General features: G+C 30.5%; 2 protein-coding genes across 3 annotated transcripts; both read right to left on the bottom strand.

Moving 5' to 3' along the window:
* Positions 1 to 2,232: 2,232 nt before the first annotated feature.
* On the bottom strand, positions 2,233 to 11,847 carry LOC119670118 (zinc finger matrin-type protein CG9776). Of its 2 annotated transcripts, none has more exons than XM_038080244.1 (12): positions 11,485 to 11,847; positions 10,825 to 11,400; positions 10,556 to 10,753; positions 9,934 to 10,124; positions 6,578 to 6,933; positions 6,335 to 6,509; positions 6,098 to 6,265; positions 5,553 to 5,713; positions 4,254 to 4,904; positions 3,965 to 4,135; positions 3,093 to 3,838; positions 2,233 to 2,986 (listed from the first exon to the last, which is right to left on the bottom strand). In XM_038080244.1, exons 1-12 carry the CDS (start codon positions 11,588 to 11,590, stop codon positions 2,433 to 2,435), a joined length of 4,053 nt encoding a protein of 1,350 aa, XP_037936172.1. In that variant the 5' UTR covers positions 11,591 to 11,847; the 3' UTR covers positions 2,233 to 2,432. The 2 variants fall into 2 exon arrangements, with proteins under 2 accessions (XP_037936172.1, XP_037936173.1); XM_038080245.1 differs by having other exon boundaries at positions 10,831 to 11,400.
* Positions 11,848 to 13,358: 1,511 nt separating this feature from the next.
* LOC119670351 (protein transport protein Sec61 gamma-2 subunit) lies at positions 13,359 to 14,470 on the bottom strand. The gene is made up of 2 exons (XM_038080580.1): positions 14,305 to 14,470; positions 13,359 to 13,773 (listed from the first exon to the last, which is right to left on the bottom strand). Exon 2 carries the CDS (start codon positions 13,746 to 13,748, stop codon positions 13,542 to 13,544), a length of 207 nt encoding a protein of 68 aa, XP_037936508.1. The 5' UTR covers positions 13,749 to 13,773; positions 14,305 to 14,470; the 3' UTR covers positions 13,359 to 13,541.
* Between the last annotated feature and the right edge of the window lie 2,233 nt (positions 14,471 to 16,703).

Below are 16,703 nucleotides of genomic sequence, written 5' to 3'. Positions count from 1 at the left end.
ACTTAGAATCTAATAGTCTAATCTAATCTGAGATAGAACTGTTTAAAATAATTCATTAAATATGTTAACTTTCCGAATCGTAACATAAAACTTATTAATCTATTTTTATTATCTTCATAAAAGGTATTTAGGTCGTGTGCGAGTTAGGCTAAGTTGCGTTCTAAATGCGGGAAATTCTAAGTTGTGCCGATAATGTAGTGATGTGTCGATACGTGTTGATAAATGGCTATATGTGTGCAGTGCAAAAAATCCCAAAAAATCTCCCATTTGGTTTAGCATCAACTTAGCCTAACTCGCACACGACCTTAACTTCGTAATCATTAAAAACAGAGAACTTATTTATAACACTATACCCTAACCTATACACTATTAAAAATCGGGTTAAATTTCCAGTAATCTATCAATTAGTAAATCAACAAGATTTGTTAGGAACTGTATCTAAACTAACCTCTAATTATTCTAGGCGCTCAGATTGTCTTATAAAAATCATTTGCAAAAAAGCTAATAACTGCAAAAAGTATGTATAAATTATAATAATGGTATTACACCACATTCACGGCCATAACTTTATTCGTATATAGTCAGTTTTGAAATGAAATTGGTAAACTACAAGAGTTCTTTCTTAGTTAACTTTTATGTTATATTCAAATGTCGAAATATCTTTCTTATAGCACATTCATACTGTCTCATTTAGACAGTTTTGCTCATAATAACCACTAATGAGGATGATTTATGATAATGATGACAAAGATTGTTCATATAAATGAGCTCATTATGCATAAATCATTTAATCATTTAAGGCGAAAAATGTTGAATTCAACCCTTAAAAATGAATTTCCCACAAGGGAAATTACGAAGATTTAAAACTAACATAGATAAATATAGTTATATTTTAGTACCTATATGTGTTAAAGCATTTCAATGTTCTATATAAGATTAATCAGCACAATCACACTTTCTTATTTAGGCGATTTTGCTCATTTATCACACAAAAATCTTTCATATATATGAGCTCATTATCAATAAATCAACTCATTTAAGGCGAAAAATGTCGAATGCAACCCTTGAAAATAAATTTCCCACAAGGGAAATTACCAAAATTTGAAATATTATTTGTATGTAAAATGTGAACAGCTAAGCAATGAGGAAAAATCTTTGTTTTTATTAATTGAATATGTAATTGATATATACAATGCATAAGAAAGATTTAATACATCAATTACATATTTTTTTTGTGTGATATCATGACGTGATCTCATATTATTATTGTATACACCACCTCAGTCTGAAAGATATTTGAAAATATTTTCTCTAATAGTGTACAATGAAAGTGATTTCACTTGAAATCATTTTACATGCTCAGAGCATTGTATGAAAAAAATTTCAAAATATGTACATCCTAACTGATAAGTATACACTGACTATATAAAATATATATATAAAAAATGAATTATTTCAACGAGGTGAAATAAGAAAAACCATTTATTTATTATTAAAAATGTACTTAGAACGTCAACATATCCCGGCTTAATTGGTTTTGCTAAAAAAATGTTAAGTGTTCTATTACTTTAATGAAATGTTATTCTCACTAAGGACGTATGCAAGTTAGGCTAAGTTGATACTAAACCAAATAGGAGATTTTTTGGGATTTTTTGCACTGCACACATTTAGCCATATATCAACACGTATCGATACATCACTACATTATCGGCACAACTTAGAATTTCCCTCATTTAGAACACAACTTAGACTAACTCGCACGCGTCCCAAATAGGAAATTTTTTGGGATTTTTTGCACTGCACACATATGGCCATTTATCAACACGTATCGACACATCACTACATTATCGGCACAACTTAAAATTTCCCTCATTTAGAACGCAACTTAGGCTTACTCGCACACGTGCTAAATATAAATTGGTTTCTGATATGCAAAATAAAAACTGGTAATCCAGTGCTTAAAGATTATATCATATTTATTCTCATTTCATTCTTGCATTAAATTTTTTTTATATTTAAGGGGACGATGGCACTTCACCCCTTAAAATGTGTTCAAAATATTATTGTATAATAAGAACTGTGTAATATGATGAACTTCTTCTTCTGCTCTGGCAATGCTCATCGAACAAAATGTATTCAAAATGCATTGCTGACTTTACTCATGCATCTTGCAAATCTATCTTTACAATATTAATAACATAAATTTTTGTTTTAAGTTTTATGCAATTATTAACTAAAATAATATTATCCTTTATTATACTTTTAATATGATAATTCAATAATTCCATTTTTTTTGTATGGTTATAGATATACATTGTTGTCACTTACTTAATTTAAAGTAATTAAATAAAATTAAGAAAATCAAGCATTGATATATAAGAGAGGACTTAACTTTGTATATGTATTGCCTTATCGTCTTGTCTTCTTCTTTACTACATACATTGTGCAGCCATATCGTCAGCATCAATACCAAGCATAGCTAAATCGTCTAATTCTTCTTGACGACGATTCTTCTCACTTTCTGTTGGCGATGGTGGTGGTTTTGGTATGTCGTCCAAATCATAGACAACATCTGATGTGACTTCATCCTTATCTGGTGAAGGCATTGGTATATCAGCCGGTTCAGGAGGTGGCACCATAGTAGGTTCCAATGGTAGTTTTATAATATCGTGATTAAATCCATTTTCAATGTTATATAAATCTTCAATAGGTGTTGGCTTTGGTACTTGTTGCACATTCTTTGCACTCAAATCTATATCAGCTGCATTTTGCGAAGAAGAATCCTCAAGTTGTGGTAGTGCAACAGGTAGTGGTACAGAAGTTACTGTGTTCCGTTTATTAAAAACTAATGGTTCATTCATGCTTAATTGTGATACTTCGTCCATGCCCATAATTGAAGATTCCTCTAATGTTACCAGATGTATACCTTCCCTAACTAAATCCTCAGGATGCATAACAGGTTCATCAACAATTATTTTTGTTTCACCTAAAAAGATAAAAACAAATAAATTTGCATCCATTAAAAAAAAATACATAAGACTTCCTGATTCAAAGCAATTGTTTTGCACTTGTTGTTAATAATATAAACATACCAGAACTTTTTTGTAGGCCATCTTTTTCATCATCACCTGGCTTCTTATCGCCAGGATATATAATCTGGAGCGCAGCTTGAAATTCCTTTGGTAAGGCGCATTCATCATCTGCAGGTGCTGCCTTGTCTGAAAATTCTTCCGTTTCTATTTCATCGATTCCCGGCGGTAGCATATCTTCTTTATCGGAAGCATCCGATTTATCTAAAGGTCCGCTATCAGGTGGGGGCGGTGGTGGTGCTTGTGACATAATGCTTACAAATTGCACAGGATCTGGCATTAAATCATCATAATCAACCCTCATACCAACATCAGGATGGAAAGGTGGTGCATTGCCAAATGCATCCTCCATCATTGCCATTTGTATTTGTGCTGCTGTCGGCGCTATTGGTCTTGGTGTTTGAAGATTATACATGGTTGCACCAGTACTATTTTCGTTCATGTAAATCATACCATTTTCATCGCTACGTCTATCTGAGCCATTTTCATTTTGTCCAGGAGTTTGTTTCTTAAACACAGGCATTTTACCTATAAAAGGTAACTTTTTACCTGATGGAATGGATGGTGCTATTTTTTGTTTCTTAGAAATATCTCTCTTTTCTTTAGAGTCTGCTGCTTTCTTTTCTTTCTCTTTTTCGGGCACTCGAGGTCTAAATTCGGGATGTTTCACAATTGGTTTTTCAACGCGATTTCTAGAGCTAGAGCGAGAACGAGAACCTGAACGACGTCTTCGGTCACGAGAGCGACTTCTAAAATTAAAGCAGTCAAAAAAAATGTTATTACTTAGTTCGAACTTATCATTTTTTATATATATATAAGATTATTACCACGGACTGGAATATATGAAAGATTAATACATTTCTGGATTTACTAACCTTCTTCTAAGAGACCGGGATCTTTGTCTGCGACCACCGCCATAAGGAGAATAACGCCGATTGCGACTATTGGAACGACGCCCTCGTCTAAAATCTCCTGCTCTATTTCGACTTATTGAACGTGTACGAGAACGTGATACAGACCGTCGTCGTCGATCACGTGAACGAGTCCTTTAATTTAGAAATTGAAATAAAAAATTATATTACCCAATACTGTGAATTTTTCTTCTATACTTCTAAAACATGGTAAGTATACAAATTTCAGTCTTAGTAAATTTCAAAAATATACCTTCTTCGTGATCGTGACCTCCTTTTTCTCGTAGCATCATATGGAGAACGACGACGGCTCCTGCTACGTGATTTGCGGCGAATGGAATCCGTTTCCCGTCTGTTGCTAGTTCGAGACAGATCTGTTACATTTTTAACTTTTTCCCTTTCTATGGGTTCTATAGCAGTTCGCGGTAAGTTAGAAATTTGTAATATATCCTCACGTGGTTTATTTTTTAATTTACCCTTTAATTCTTCTAATAACTTTTTCTCTTTTTCACTTATAACCGGCTGCAAAGTATTCCATTGTTGTATAATATTATCCTCGTTTTTGTCTTCTACATTATTATTTTTTAATAGTTTTGACTGTTGAGCATGTATTTCATTAATGTTAGAATTATCAATTTCAGCTGAATATGCTGCTACTGAAATTATTGGTGGAGGCGGTGGACCCTCTTCCTCAATTTTTCTATTATCTTCTTTACGCATTGTTACTCGTATAGAAGCTGCTGGATTGGGATTATCTAATTCCTTTATAACAATGACTGGTTTCTTTTTTCTCTGTTCCTCATTATCCGTAGATGAACTTGACGATGATGAACTTGATGATGCTGCCTTCTTACGTTTTTTCGAACGTTTCTTCTTGTCCTTCTTTTTCTCCTTTTTGTCACTGCTGCAAATACATGAAATATATGGCATGATATATAGAAATTAATAAGAGAATGTTTTACAACAATGATATAGAATCTATGAAATTATAAATCGACAGCCAGATCTTAAAGAAATGGTTCTCAAAGTCAAGCAAATTCACTTGATATAGAAGTTTAAGATCCGAAAAAATAAGGTGTGGAACGTTATAGGTGACAAAGTTGTTAAAATAAGTACCCGCAATATGTTAGCAACCGCATAGACATCAAGGTTCTATTAAAATAACAAAAAAAATCTATGGGCCTACTTACACTATCATGAACATGAACATGAACTTGAAAACCGGTTGCTTATTGATGAGAGAGGGAAGAGAGTGTGATGTGAGTTCATGAATTTCACGCAATGAAATTTGCTGGGTTTCTTCAACTTAACACACATACATATGCAATGTTATGGTTATGTTTACCTTTTAATGCTGAATACTCTCAATTTCTGTTCTCTGCACTACTACACACAAGCATTTTATACGTTTAACCAAAACAAAACAAATTTCACTCTCATGAGATACAGTCATAGTACTAATAATATGGACTTAAGTAAAGTAATATGAACTTTACTTTTTTTTTATATCAGGAAATTATATAAAGTTAATTTATTTTGATTATTAATTTACCTCTTTTTCTTTCGTTTTTTGCTCTCTTCTTTCTTTGCTTTTTTATTGGATTGGCCAATAGTAGTTACTGCATTTGCCGATACAGATTTTTTTTCATTCAAAATACGTTGACGATCTGCTAGCCAATTAGCTTCATAGTCTGGATTCTTTTCTAAATATTGCTATAAAAAAAAATAAACTTTTTTTAATGTTTTTATGTACTCAAATAAGTTTTACTTTTTATAATGTATCCCAGTGCCTAAAATAGTTTAAAAAACTTTTTATATATGGTATAGTTCGCATAATGCACAAAAAAGATTGATTCACTGAAATTAATTATATCAGTTTACTGAACTGATTTGTTATTATGAAATGAAAACGTTCACACCTCATCCAAATCATTACATTGTTTTCACATTATATTGTTTCCAATTCGATAGACATATATGTATGTAAGCTACAACTCTAATAAAAAACTTTCTTGTTGAACAACCTGATGGAACCATTCAATTCGTCCTATATACATACATTTTATTTATTAATAAAATAAAGTAAATATATCTTACGGTATACTTATTTGAATGCAAAGGAGACTTAAGATGTGTAGAGGCGCAATGTAAGTCGCCCATCCAAACTTGACATAATTTACAGTACCAAGCGGTGGCTGGAACAAAAAATGATAAACCTCGTATTGGAGTACGTTTGTTGGGTACATTTGAATATGTTGGATATTGCTGTGAAGAAATATTTATAAGTATATTATTTGGTTGGTATACAATTACTATAATAAAATATTATATTACATCATAAGGCATATTGCTGTGCCATGGAGTTTCAATGCTTTCACGATCCATGTGATCTCGAGAATGTAAATGATTTAAATAGTCCTTAGCTGTTTTTGGAAACACGTCACATGTTTGACACCAATGCATTTCAGGATCGTAAAATACGTAATTTACACGATTTTCATCGATTGTACTTGAAAAAAAAAAAATAAAATATTTAGTGAAATTAACTTATAAATAAATGTATATAATTTTTATTACCTAATATCTCTATTGTTGTCAGTATCCTTTTTAGTTTCTTTTATTTTTGATTTCATTGATTCCATTGCTTTATTTTTTAAACGTTCTGGTGAACTTTCATCCTCCTCATTTTCAGATGATGACGACGATGATGAAGAATCATTAGAACTAGACGAGCCTGAAGAGCTTTCGGAACTTGTCGATTTATTTGATGTTTTCTTGACTTGTTCTGAATTTGTGTTCAACTGTTGTTTTGTTTCATCTACGATGTCGGCTTCCACCAACTCCTGATCCTTTTCAATGTTTTCCTCACCAATCAAACCATTAAGCATATCAATTACATTTTCAATAGTACTTAACTTTTTCCCAATTTGATTCTAGAGATATAAAAAAAAAATTCTAATTAATTTCTATTAAAATGTATATATATTAAAATATTTTATTTATATATTTTATATGCGCATATTGGTGTAAGTTCTGCGTAGCCATTCCGCAAACATCTCCAATCCAATCCAACAGCCTTAAGATATGAATATCCGGTTAGATCCCACGTTAGACACCGACAATTCAATTAGGTAATTAAAACTAAAGTGAACATCATGCTCTTAATAATACAATACAATAAAAATACAATCTACGTATATACATAATAAACCTAAGTACAATTTTTATATAAAAGAATACAGAATACAGAATAAAGCTCATAAAATAATGTCCTCATGAACTAACATCTCTCTTGCTGAAGTTCATCAACATCATATATTCTTCATCTTGCCGTGTCCATACAATATGAACTTTTGCAGTCGGTATCAGTTACTTTCAATGCATACACATTAAATATGTGCACATTTTATAAGTCGCATAAGTGAATAAATGTATGTAAATATCATCGAGTGCATAAGCTGTGAAAAATTACCATGTATTTATTTTCGCACTTATTTTAAAAATAACTTTATATACAATTTTATTTTTTAATAAACATAAGAAACCATAATCACACAAATTCAATTCACGTTGGTTAATTTTTAATACAAATCCATCAATTGTCAAAAAAATCAAAAAAAAAATTTAAATAAAAAAATACAGTCTACTAGATCAAATTGCATTAATATGAATTATTATGTACGGATGTGTTACATATAGCAAAGCCTCAAATACTACCTTAAAGCAATTACAGATAGCTCAAAACCTGACTTTAAGAAAACTGTTTAGGATTCCATGGTATATTAGATCAACAGACATACATAGAGATCTTAGGATTGACTCAGTGAAAAAATATATCAGAGACAGAACTCTAAAATTATTCACTAAAGTTGATACGCTAATTAACCCCGCCCTAACAATCCTCAAGTCCACTTCTGGACTCTCAGGAAGATATGCAGATTTAAGGTCCGTCATCAACTAAAAGACAAATAAATGATATGATTTTTTTTTTAGCCTAGTTAAAGCCTAGTGTGGGGTAGAGATAAGCCCCCAGCCATTATAGAGTAAAAGTACGTAATAGCACTAACTCAAGAAGAAGAAGAAGATTACTCTATATTCATAAACGAGCTTGTCAAGAGCGTATGAATCGATTTCACGCTATATATTTTTCCGTATGTCAGTATGTAACTAAACACAGCAAAAATGGATAAGTCATATAAATGGTTTGAATTTGGGTAACAAGCGGTTCAGGGTGGAATTAGGAATATGTGGGTTCGAAAAATGATGAGGATATCAATAGTCTTAATTAAATTTAAACTCAAGCTGACTGAAATTAATCATTTTACTACGACGGAGACTTCTTCAATAGGGCTTGGAATAGAATAGGACTCGTATGCGCATTTGGACATGAAAAAAGATAGGTGATGTCATGCGGAATAGAGCTATAATTAGATCTCACTTTGGGATTAAACGTAGTTATACGTTAGAATTAACTATTTAGCACCTTATTATATCCAAACCCAATTATATATTCGTGCCTTGAACTTTAAAACGAAGACCTGTTGAGAATGTGATCACAAAAATGACACTGTTTCAATATGAAAGATAATTACTCTACATTTACATGCAATCGATCTTGGTTTGCATAAGTGTTGATATACCATATGCATAATACAAAGAAAGGTATCAAAATATGTAACGTGAAGAAAATTTCCTCCTAATCCTACCGAAATGTTATTCTCTATGGAACTAAGACTTTAGATAAGAAAAAATGTATCGATGTATGCAACGTAAGGAATTGTTCTATTAAGCGAAATACCATTGGGTTGTTATTCTCTATGGAACTATGTCTATTGATACGAAAAAAGGTATCGATATATGCAACGTAAGGACGTGTTCTACTAAGCGTTAAGCCATTGGGTTGTTACTCTCTATGGAACTAAGTTGTTTAATAGGAAAAAATGTATCGATGTATGCAACGTGGGGGACTTGTTCTATTGATCGAAATGTAATTGAGGCAGAATGGGAGTTCGAGTAAATTGATGGTAAATTGAGAGAAATAGTAAATTATGTCGGTATGGCAGCGAATGTTAGTATTTACCAGAATTTCGAGTAGGGTAAATTAGATAAAAATTAAGTAATTTAAGTGCAACCATCGTGAAAATTTCATTAAATGTTTAAAACTTTTAACCAAAAATAATAAATAAGTGCAATAAATAAATATTTACATAAGTGCAATGCAAAAAGCTCTAGGAAATTTCAATTTACTTTACCTCAATTTACTCCAACTCTCACATGGCCTGAGTTGTTATTCTCTATGGAACTAAGTTTTTTGATACGAAAAAAAGTGTCGATATATACAACGTAAGGACTTCTTCTACTGCTCGAAATGCCATTCAGTTGTTATTCTCTATGGAACTAAATTTTTTAATATGAAGAAAGGAATCAATGTATGCAACATGGAGGAATTGTTCTATTGATTGAAATGCGATTGAGTTGTTAATCTGTGTGGAACTTAGTTTTTTAGCTAGATAAATTAAATATTTTTTTAACCAAATCTTTTTGTTTTCGACCGATGATGTCGACAAATAGATCAAATTGGCTGGCTATAGCATATAGTGCCTCTACAATAATACTGCTGGGAATGAGCTTATTTTTATACGTATACATGTGCTTTAAATTTTACACCAAACACCAATATAACTCAATAACAGTGTAATATGCAAATTAAAATTAATTGGTTAAGTTTTCAACAAGCTCAACACAATTGTATAATTCATTTTGCAAAATAAGTTTAAAGCAATGCAATTATTTTCATTTAATCAACTTAATAGTTCTGCATCGTGTTTAAATAAATAATTTTTTTCTTTGTATATCTCACATTAGCATAACCAATATGATTGAATTTGTTTTATTGTGAAACTATAATTAAATATATTAAAATGAGCGCATACCTGAAGGTTTTCATTCTCGTCAATAAAACCCTTTGTTGTCGGAGATGGTGGAGCTCCACCTATTACTAATTCTTTGCGTTGTTCCTTCAACTTTTTCAATTCATTCTTAAGGCCTGCGGTTTTCTTCAAATAATTTAGTCGTTGCCATTTCAATTCATCCCGTTGATTTTCAGCTTCTTTAACAACGGCCGCTAAAACAAATTAAAAATAAATAACAATATTAGATGTACCATATTAATAATGACTATTTTTTACAATTATGCACTATTTACGCTTTTTACGATTTCACGCATAAATCAATGTATAGCCGTGAAATACTTTAATATTAACTTCAATGTAGAGACACAGGTAGTAGTTTGAATTACTCTGTGGACTGCTAGTATTAACCTCTTTTGAACCTAAATTGCGTGACATTGCTGCTTGATGTACGTTCTTTGAGTTGATTATATGGATATACATAAACGTATGTATGTTTGTCTATGTATACAATTTTAGATAATGAATTGTATTTTGGTTTGTTGGATGAGGTGATAAAAAAATTTGTGGAATATATTTTTTGAAGAAATATACAATTTATAAATACGAATTTTACATAATAATTAATAAGATGTTCATTTCATACCATTATGATTAACCGTATTGTTCTCTAAAGTGCCCGGTGGCGCCTCAGGTATCATGCTAACAGCTTGAGCAGTTGCATTTGCTGCTAGCATAATCGGTTCTGGTGGTGCTGCAGTAGTAACTGGTGCCTGTTGCATTTGTTGAAGTTGCTCTGGCACAGGCACAGTTTGTTGCATCCATTGCTGAGGAGCATATGCATCTACAAAATTACAAAAGATATTGTTACATTTATAAAAAAATTTTTTATTTAAATATTTAATAATATATTACCATTACCCCAAGTATTTGGTGGTGGATAAGCAGCATTAAAATTAGGTGCTGTTGGTGGCGGCATACCATAGGGATCTGGTCTTGTAGGAAAGCCGGTTTGATATTGATTGTATTGGGGTGGATTACCCATATACATTTGTGGCGGCATAACACCATATGGCTGCTGTGCACTTGGTGGTGGCTGAGCTATAATTGGTGGAGGTGGTTGTTGTACCAACATCGGAGAATTTTGTTTCATTGGCGACCATCTATTACCACCCCTTCTAATTGGACTTATAGAACGACTATTACTACGTCCTCGACCACGAAAACGATCGCGTCGATCTCGCCGATCACGTGGCGGAGGAGATCGTCGTCGATCTGGAGAACGTCTACGATCCGGCGAACGTCTGATACGTCTACGATCTGGTGAATAATCACGAAATCGGTTACGTCTTGGTGAGGGTGAACGACGTCTCCTTAGTGGAGAAGGCGAACGACGACTCCGAGATACTGATTTTCTTTTCGGCGGACTCCCTGAAGGTGAACGTCTTCGACTTTTTTTTATTAAAGGTTCAGATTCTAGCTGTTTAGAACCTATTAAATAGTAAATTTAGTATAATTTGTTTTTATTTAAACCATATTTTGTATTAAAAAAAGTAGTATATAAAAAATACTTACTAAATTCATTTGGTTCTATTTCTACGCCAGGCGGCCCGGGGGGTAATGCATTAGTATTGCCCAAACGCCTATCCGTTGGTTGTTGTAATATTAAGTCTTCCTCCATTGCTTTCTCTTATCGAGAACAAGTCAAACGATAGCGTGTTTTACAACAAAAAACAACCGAGTACAAATATGCTATTAAACACTTTATTTTTATAGCACAGTTCAATATTTTATAATTTATTATTGTTTGTTTTATTAATTCTTAAGAAATTTATAACATTTTCACATAATTTTAATTTTTCACACAAAATGTCTCACTTCATATGCCGTCAAACAAGAACTAGTAGCGGAATCAGTGAAAACGAAACACGAATGGAAGGCAAAAATCACAAGCAGGTACACAAAAGCAAATTTGTTAATAATAAGCATTAAAATCAACTAATGATATTAGAAATAAATTTTAACAAATTTATATTTATTTTTATTATATTTGATTTAAAAAAATAAACTTGATTTTTTATTTCGTTTTAACTAAATTACATCAAGTTAAATTAAAAGTGCATTATATTATCGATAAACGGCTAGAAGAATTCATTTATATTATACCCCGTATACACATAATACAACAGCGAAAAGCGGCAAAACAAACAGAATAATGCAGCTATGAATACAGCCTAATACGACAAAATAGAAAGTCGAAAGCGAATATAAAAATATTTTCTATTAAATTGATAAATTATATTTTTTTATATGATTAAATTTTTATAATTTTAACATTATACCCGACTTATTGAATATTGATAAAGTAGTAGCAACTGCTTCAGCTACACATTCTGGTCTGAGTCCACCGTGTTTTAATATATTACAGCTACAGCTGCTTGTACAATTGCATCATACAGATATTAGGTCTATTCCACGAGATACACTTAAGTAACACTTAAGTAAAACACAAATAAAGTTAAAACTGAGAACTTTATTTGTAACACAAATAAAATGTAAAATTTCGCTCTGTACACAGATTTTCATGGAACAGCTTTGTGTAAAATTTGGTGAGAACGGGCAAATAAACAATTCAAAAATTTAGAATCAAACCAAAACAGCTGATTTACACATCAACACTTAAATGAAATTACTTAAAATATAATGTACGAGTAAAGTCTGTGTAATATTTTCAAATTTCGACAGGGATATAATGCTCTCCCAAATGCTCTTATTTATTCGAAAATTTGCTGGAGAAACGCACTTGTGTACATACAGTATTACACAAAGTTATTACAAGTATAAATAGTATAATATAAATAGTATATGCGTTTTTAAGCTCAATTAGAAACCTATAAAAGCAAACAACATAAAAATCCCTCATTCATTATTTAGAGGAGTCTTGTAGTCTTCATAGCAAGATTTGTTAGTGTCACTATCGTTCAATCCTATATTTTACAGATGGCAGTTAACATTAAGAATTCCAATCCAGCAATCAATACGTAAACTGTGTTCCAAAATTGAAAATCTTATAATTTTTTTTTATTCGAGTGAGGTATTGCAACACTAACAAAATACTAATGTAATGGGTTTTCCCCCCACGTCGTTTGCTGAAATTAGCAACATTTGTTTCTCTAACATTAACATTGAGCAAGTAATAGGTAAACTTGTAATATTCGATTATAAACTTTTTCAATGTTATACAAAACTTTAGCTAATTATAATCTCATAATGTATAGGACTATACCACCAGAACTTTAGAGGTTGTCTACAAAACTTATAACTTAAAAGTACTATATAATTACTATACTTTATAAGTGCTACTATATATAAAGTACTATAATTTATAATCATTTATCACATAAAAGCACAATTTTTTACATTTGGTAAATATTTTTATTAAACGAATTATTTAAAAACGATTTTACGTGAAACTTTTGACATGATTTTATGTAAAGGTTGCTAAATATTAGTATATAACCAAAGTTTTCAGTATGAAAAATAATTCCTTATATACTAATTGATCAAAATGGAATTAAGATGTTGAGGTGTAGGTAAAGAATTGCAATTAAGTATGTAATTAATAGCATTTCTTATGATCCCACGATGATGTTGTTGATGGGTATATGGATTAGCTTGACAAAGAAACCAATAAAACCCATAATGCAGAAGCCAATAGCTGTTGCAATAGCGATTTTCTGGAACTCCTTGCGGTCCGGCTTAGTACAACGTTTCACCAAACGGATTGAGTCCTTAGCGAAAACGCGTCCAGGTTCACAGAATTTAACAACTTTATCCATTCTTGAGGTTGAGGCAGGTTATATGCTAAAAAAAAAGAAAGTTAAATTTTAAATCATTATGACAAATAAAATGTAATTATATGTTAACTAATATTGTGCAAATATTCTTCTAATAATATGTTAAAAGCTTTTACAAGATATTTTAATTAAAAAAGAAATGCTTTTTCTAATGAACTTAATTATAAGTGTGGTTGCTTCAAGTGCACCAACCCCTTTCACTTGAAACACTTTTGTGTTCGTGGCAATATTAAAGAGAAATTTGATTCTTATTTTTAATTAACTCAAAACGTACATAATGGCAATAATTGCAAATTGATTTATGTTAACTATTGTCTGATATTTTTAATTAATAATTTGTAGACGGAAAATATGCGTTAATAAAACTTTTAACAATGTAACAAAAAGTTCAATAACATGGCTTTAAGATATTTTCACAATACAATACTTAAATCAAAGTACTAATATAATATTGATTTTACAAATAATAATTTTAATCAAATTTAATTGAATTAAATTTTTAATAAATTCACTAAATATAAACAAATTTTCTCCACACCTTTTAGCCACTACAAATTTTGTACAAATGAACTACGTATGTGTTCAACCGAATGTCAGAAATACTGCAACTTTTCGTAGATTAACAACAAGAGCCGAACGTAGATCCACGTCGCACGAAGAGGGTTGCACACAAGCTCTGGATATACTACTATTTGGAAATGTAATAAATTTTGGCTATTTTTTATATATAAACTTTTTGTTGAATAATTTTCAATTTTATTTTTATTATTTTGACTTAAAATGCAAAAGTAAATAATCTTAACTGGGAAATAATTTTAAAAATTCATTTAAAAAAAATTAAAATACATTCAAATAACAAAAATAATAATTATTTACGTGTTTTAAAATAAAAAATTGACTGTATGAGTTATTTGTAAAAAGTAAACGTGCAAATTTAATAAAAAATATTTTATTATTTTATTTGTGACCAAAAATATTATATAATAATTTATTAGTGGACTAATTGGTCAGGATTTCCCTGAAGATGATGATCGAAGATAGACGCAATATTGGAAAAATATTTTAATAAAAAATAAACTGTTTTTAAATATAAATAATAAAATATTTTTTTATATTTTAATATTAAAAATATATGTCTTATATGATTTTCTAACCGACAATGACCCGTCAGCATACATGTCTATAATGTTAATATAGTTTTAGTGCATCTCAATAAGTTAGATTGTTAGATTTCTTTCTAATTTATTAAGGACCAAATTGAACACAGATGTGTGATTATAAATAAGACTCCGAGAAGACTTTTCAAAGTTGCATGGTACATTAGGACGAATGACATCCTCAGGGACATCAAGATTGATCCCATCAAAAAATATATAATAAAGCATACAGCCCTGAAATTATTTGCGAAAACTGACAGACTTACTAACACCGCTTTATCAAATCTCAAAATGGTTACAGGATCCTCGGAGAGGTATGCAGATCTGAGGTCAATTATTGCTTAGTCTGATGAAGTGATTAACAATAATCTAGTCAAGGTGTAAACAGAGGTTTTGAAAACACCACGAGTTAAAAAAGAGTATAAGTGCTTAACTGCACTAGCTCAAAACAGCATCAACATAATAAAATAATAAAATTGATTCTGCAAAAAATACTGAATAGAAAATTAAAAATAAATTGTTTGTCGAATTAATTAAAATTTTTATTGTATTAATTGTTATTGTTTGAATCCAAGAACATTTCAACCAAAGAAGAAATCGTTTGAATTAAACATTCTCTGGAATATGTCTACAATAACTAATATAAGACTGTAACAAATTTTTCTAGTAGAAAAGTTTAGCATTATTTTATTAAAAGGAAATGGTAAATCGTAACGTAAACATAAATTAAATTTAAAGGGCGCGATGACTGAAAAAAAAAAATTTTGGCGGCTAATATTGAGCGCCAAAATTGACGTATGTACATGTTAAAAGGAAGAAAATAAAATTTAGGATCGGTTTTTGTCAGGCAAAAAATAAAATATAAAGGCAAATTAAGTTTTGTTAATGTTTGTATTTTCCAATTTTAAAATAGAAAATCAATATGAATTAAATTTCACTATTTGTTGTTTGCCAGTGTTTGTTTAATACAGCACTCTACAGTAGGCTAATCCGCGCGTTCAAACGTTTCGAATGTATAAGTAAAATGCATTAAAATGCATACATATGGAATACTTGACAAAATATTAAAATAATTAAATTTTTCCTTATACAAGTAGTTATCGATAAACTACTTGTATGTAAATGGTATAAACACCATGTATATGTTCATTTGATTAAAGAACACAAGGAATCCTTCACATAATATTAATATTGATTTGATCTATAAATAAATCTACACTGTGTATACGCGCATTCCCAGCGGTACCATTATGCCAGCGCTGAAAAAGTAAGCGAGGAGGTAATAGCTCTTCGTTTTTATTTTTCTTTGTTTTCGAAATTCGTGTTCGACATAGGCAATTTCGGGGTTGAAATTATAAAAGAATGAAGAAGAAAAGCATATGAGTATTAAGAATTTCTTGTTTTGCCTACATTGTATACATTTAGTCTGCTTTTGATTTTAGTGAAGTGCGTGCAGTGAACAATTTTTAATTTTTAAAATCAAAAATATAAATAAAATATAATTTGTAATTTAACATAAACTCACTGTAAGTATATGCAAAATTAAGTAAATATATTTAAAATGATAATTATAATTTTTGTTTTGTCTTATATATAGATGCATACTGTAAGACATTATAAATGTTTGGTGAAAAAGAAAAAGGAGGAATTTTTATCGTTTAAAAAAGAAGGTATAAATGAAACAGGGAATTTTAATCGTGCATTTATTAAAATATTTTATTCTTTTATAGAAAATGATTTTCAAACTTTTGGTACGAAAACAACACCTTCCTGCAGTACA

The sequence above is a fragment of the Teleopsis dalmanni genome, chromosome 1 (assembly GCF_002237135.1).
Source record: "Teleopsis dalmanni isolate 2A chromosome 1, ASM223713v2, whole genome shotgun sequence".
In the NCBI taxonomy this organism is placed as follows: Eukaryota; Metazoa; Arthropoda; class Insecta; order Diptera; family Diopsidae; genus Teleopsis; species Teleopsis dalmanni.
Note: the sequence above shows the minus strand (reverse complement) of the source record. Positions and strands in the feature narration are given on the sequence as shown.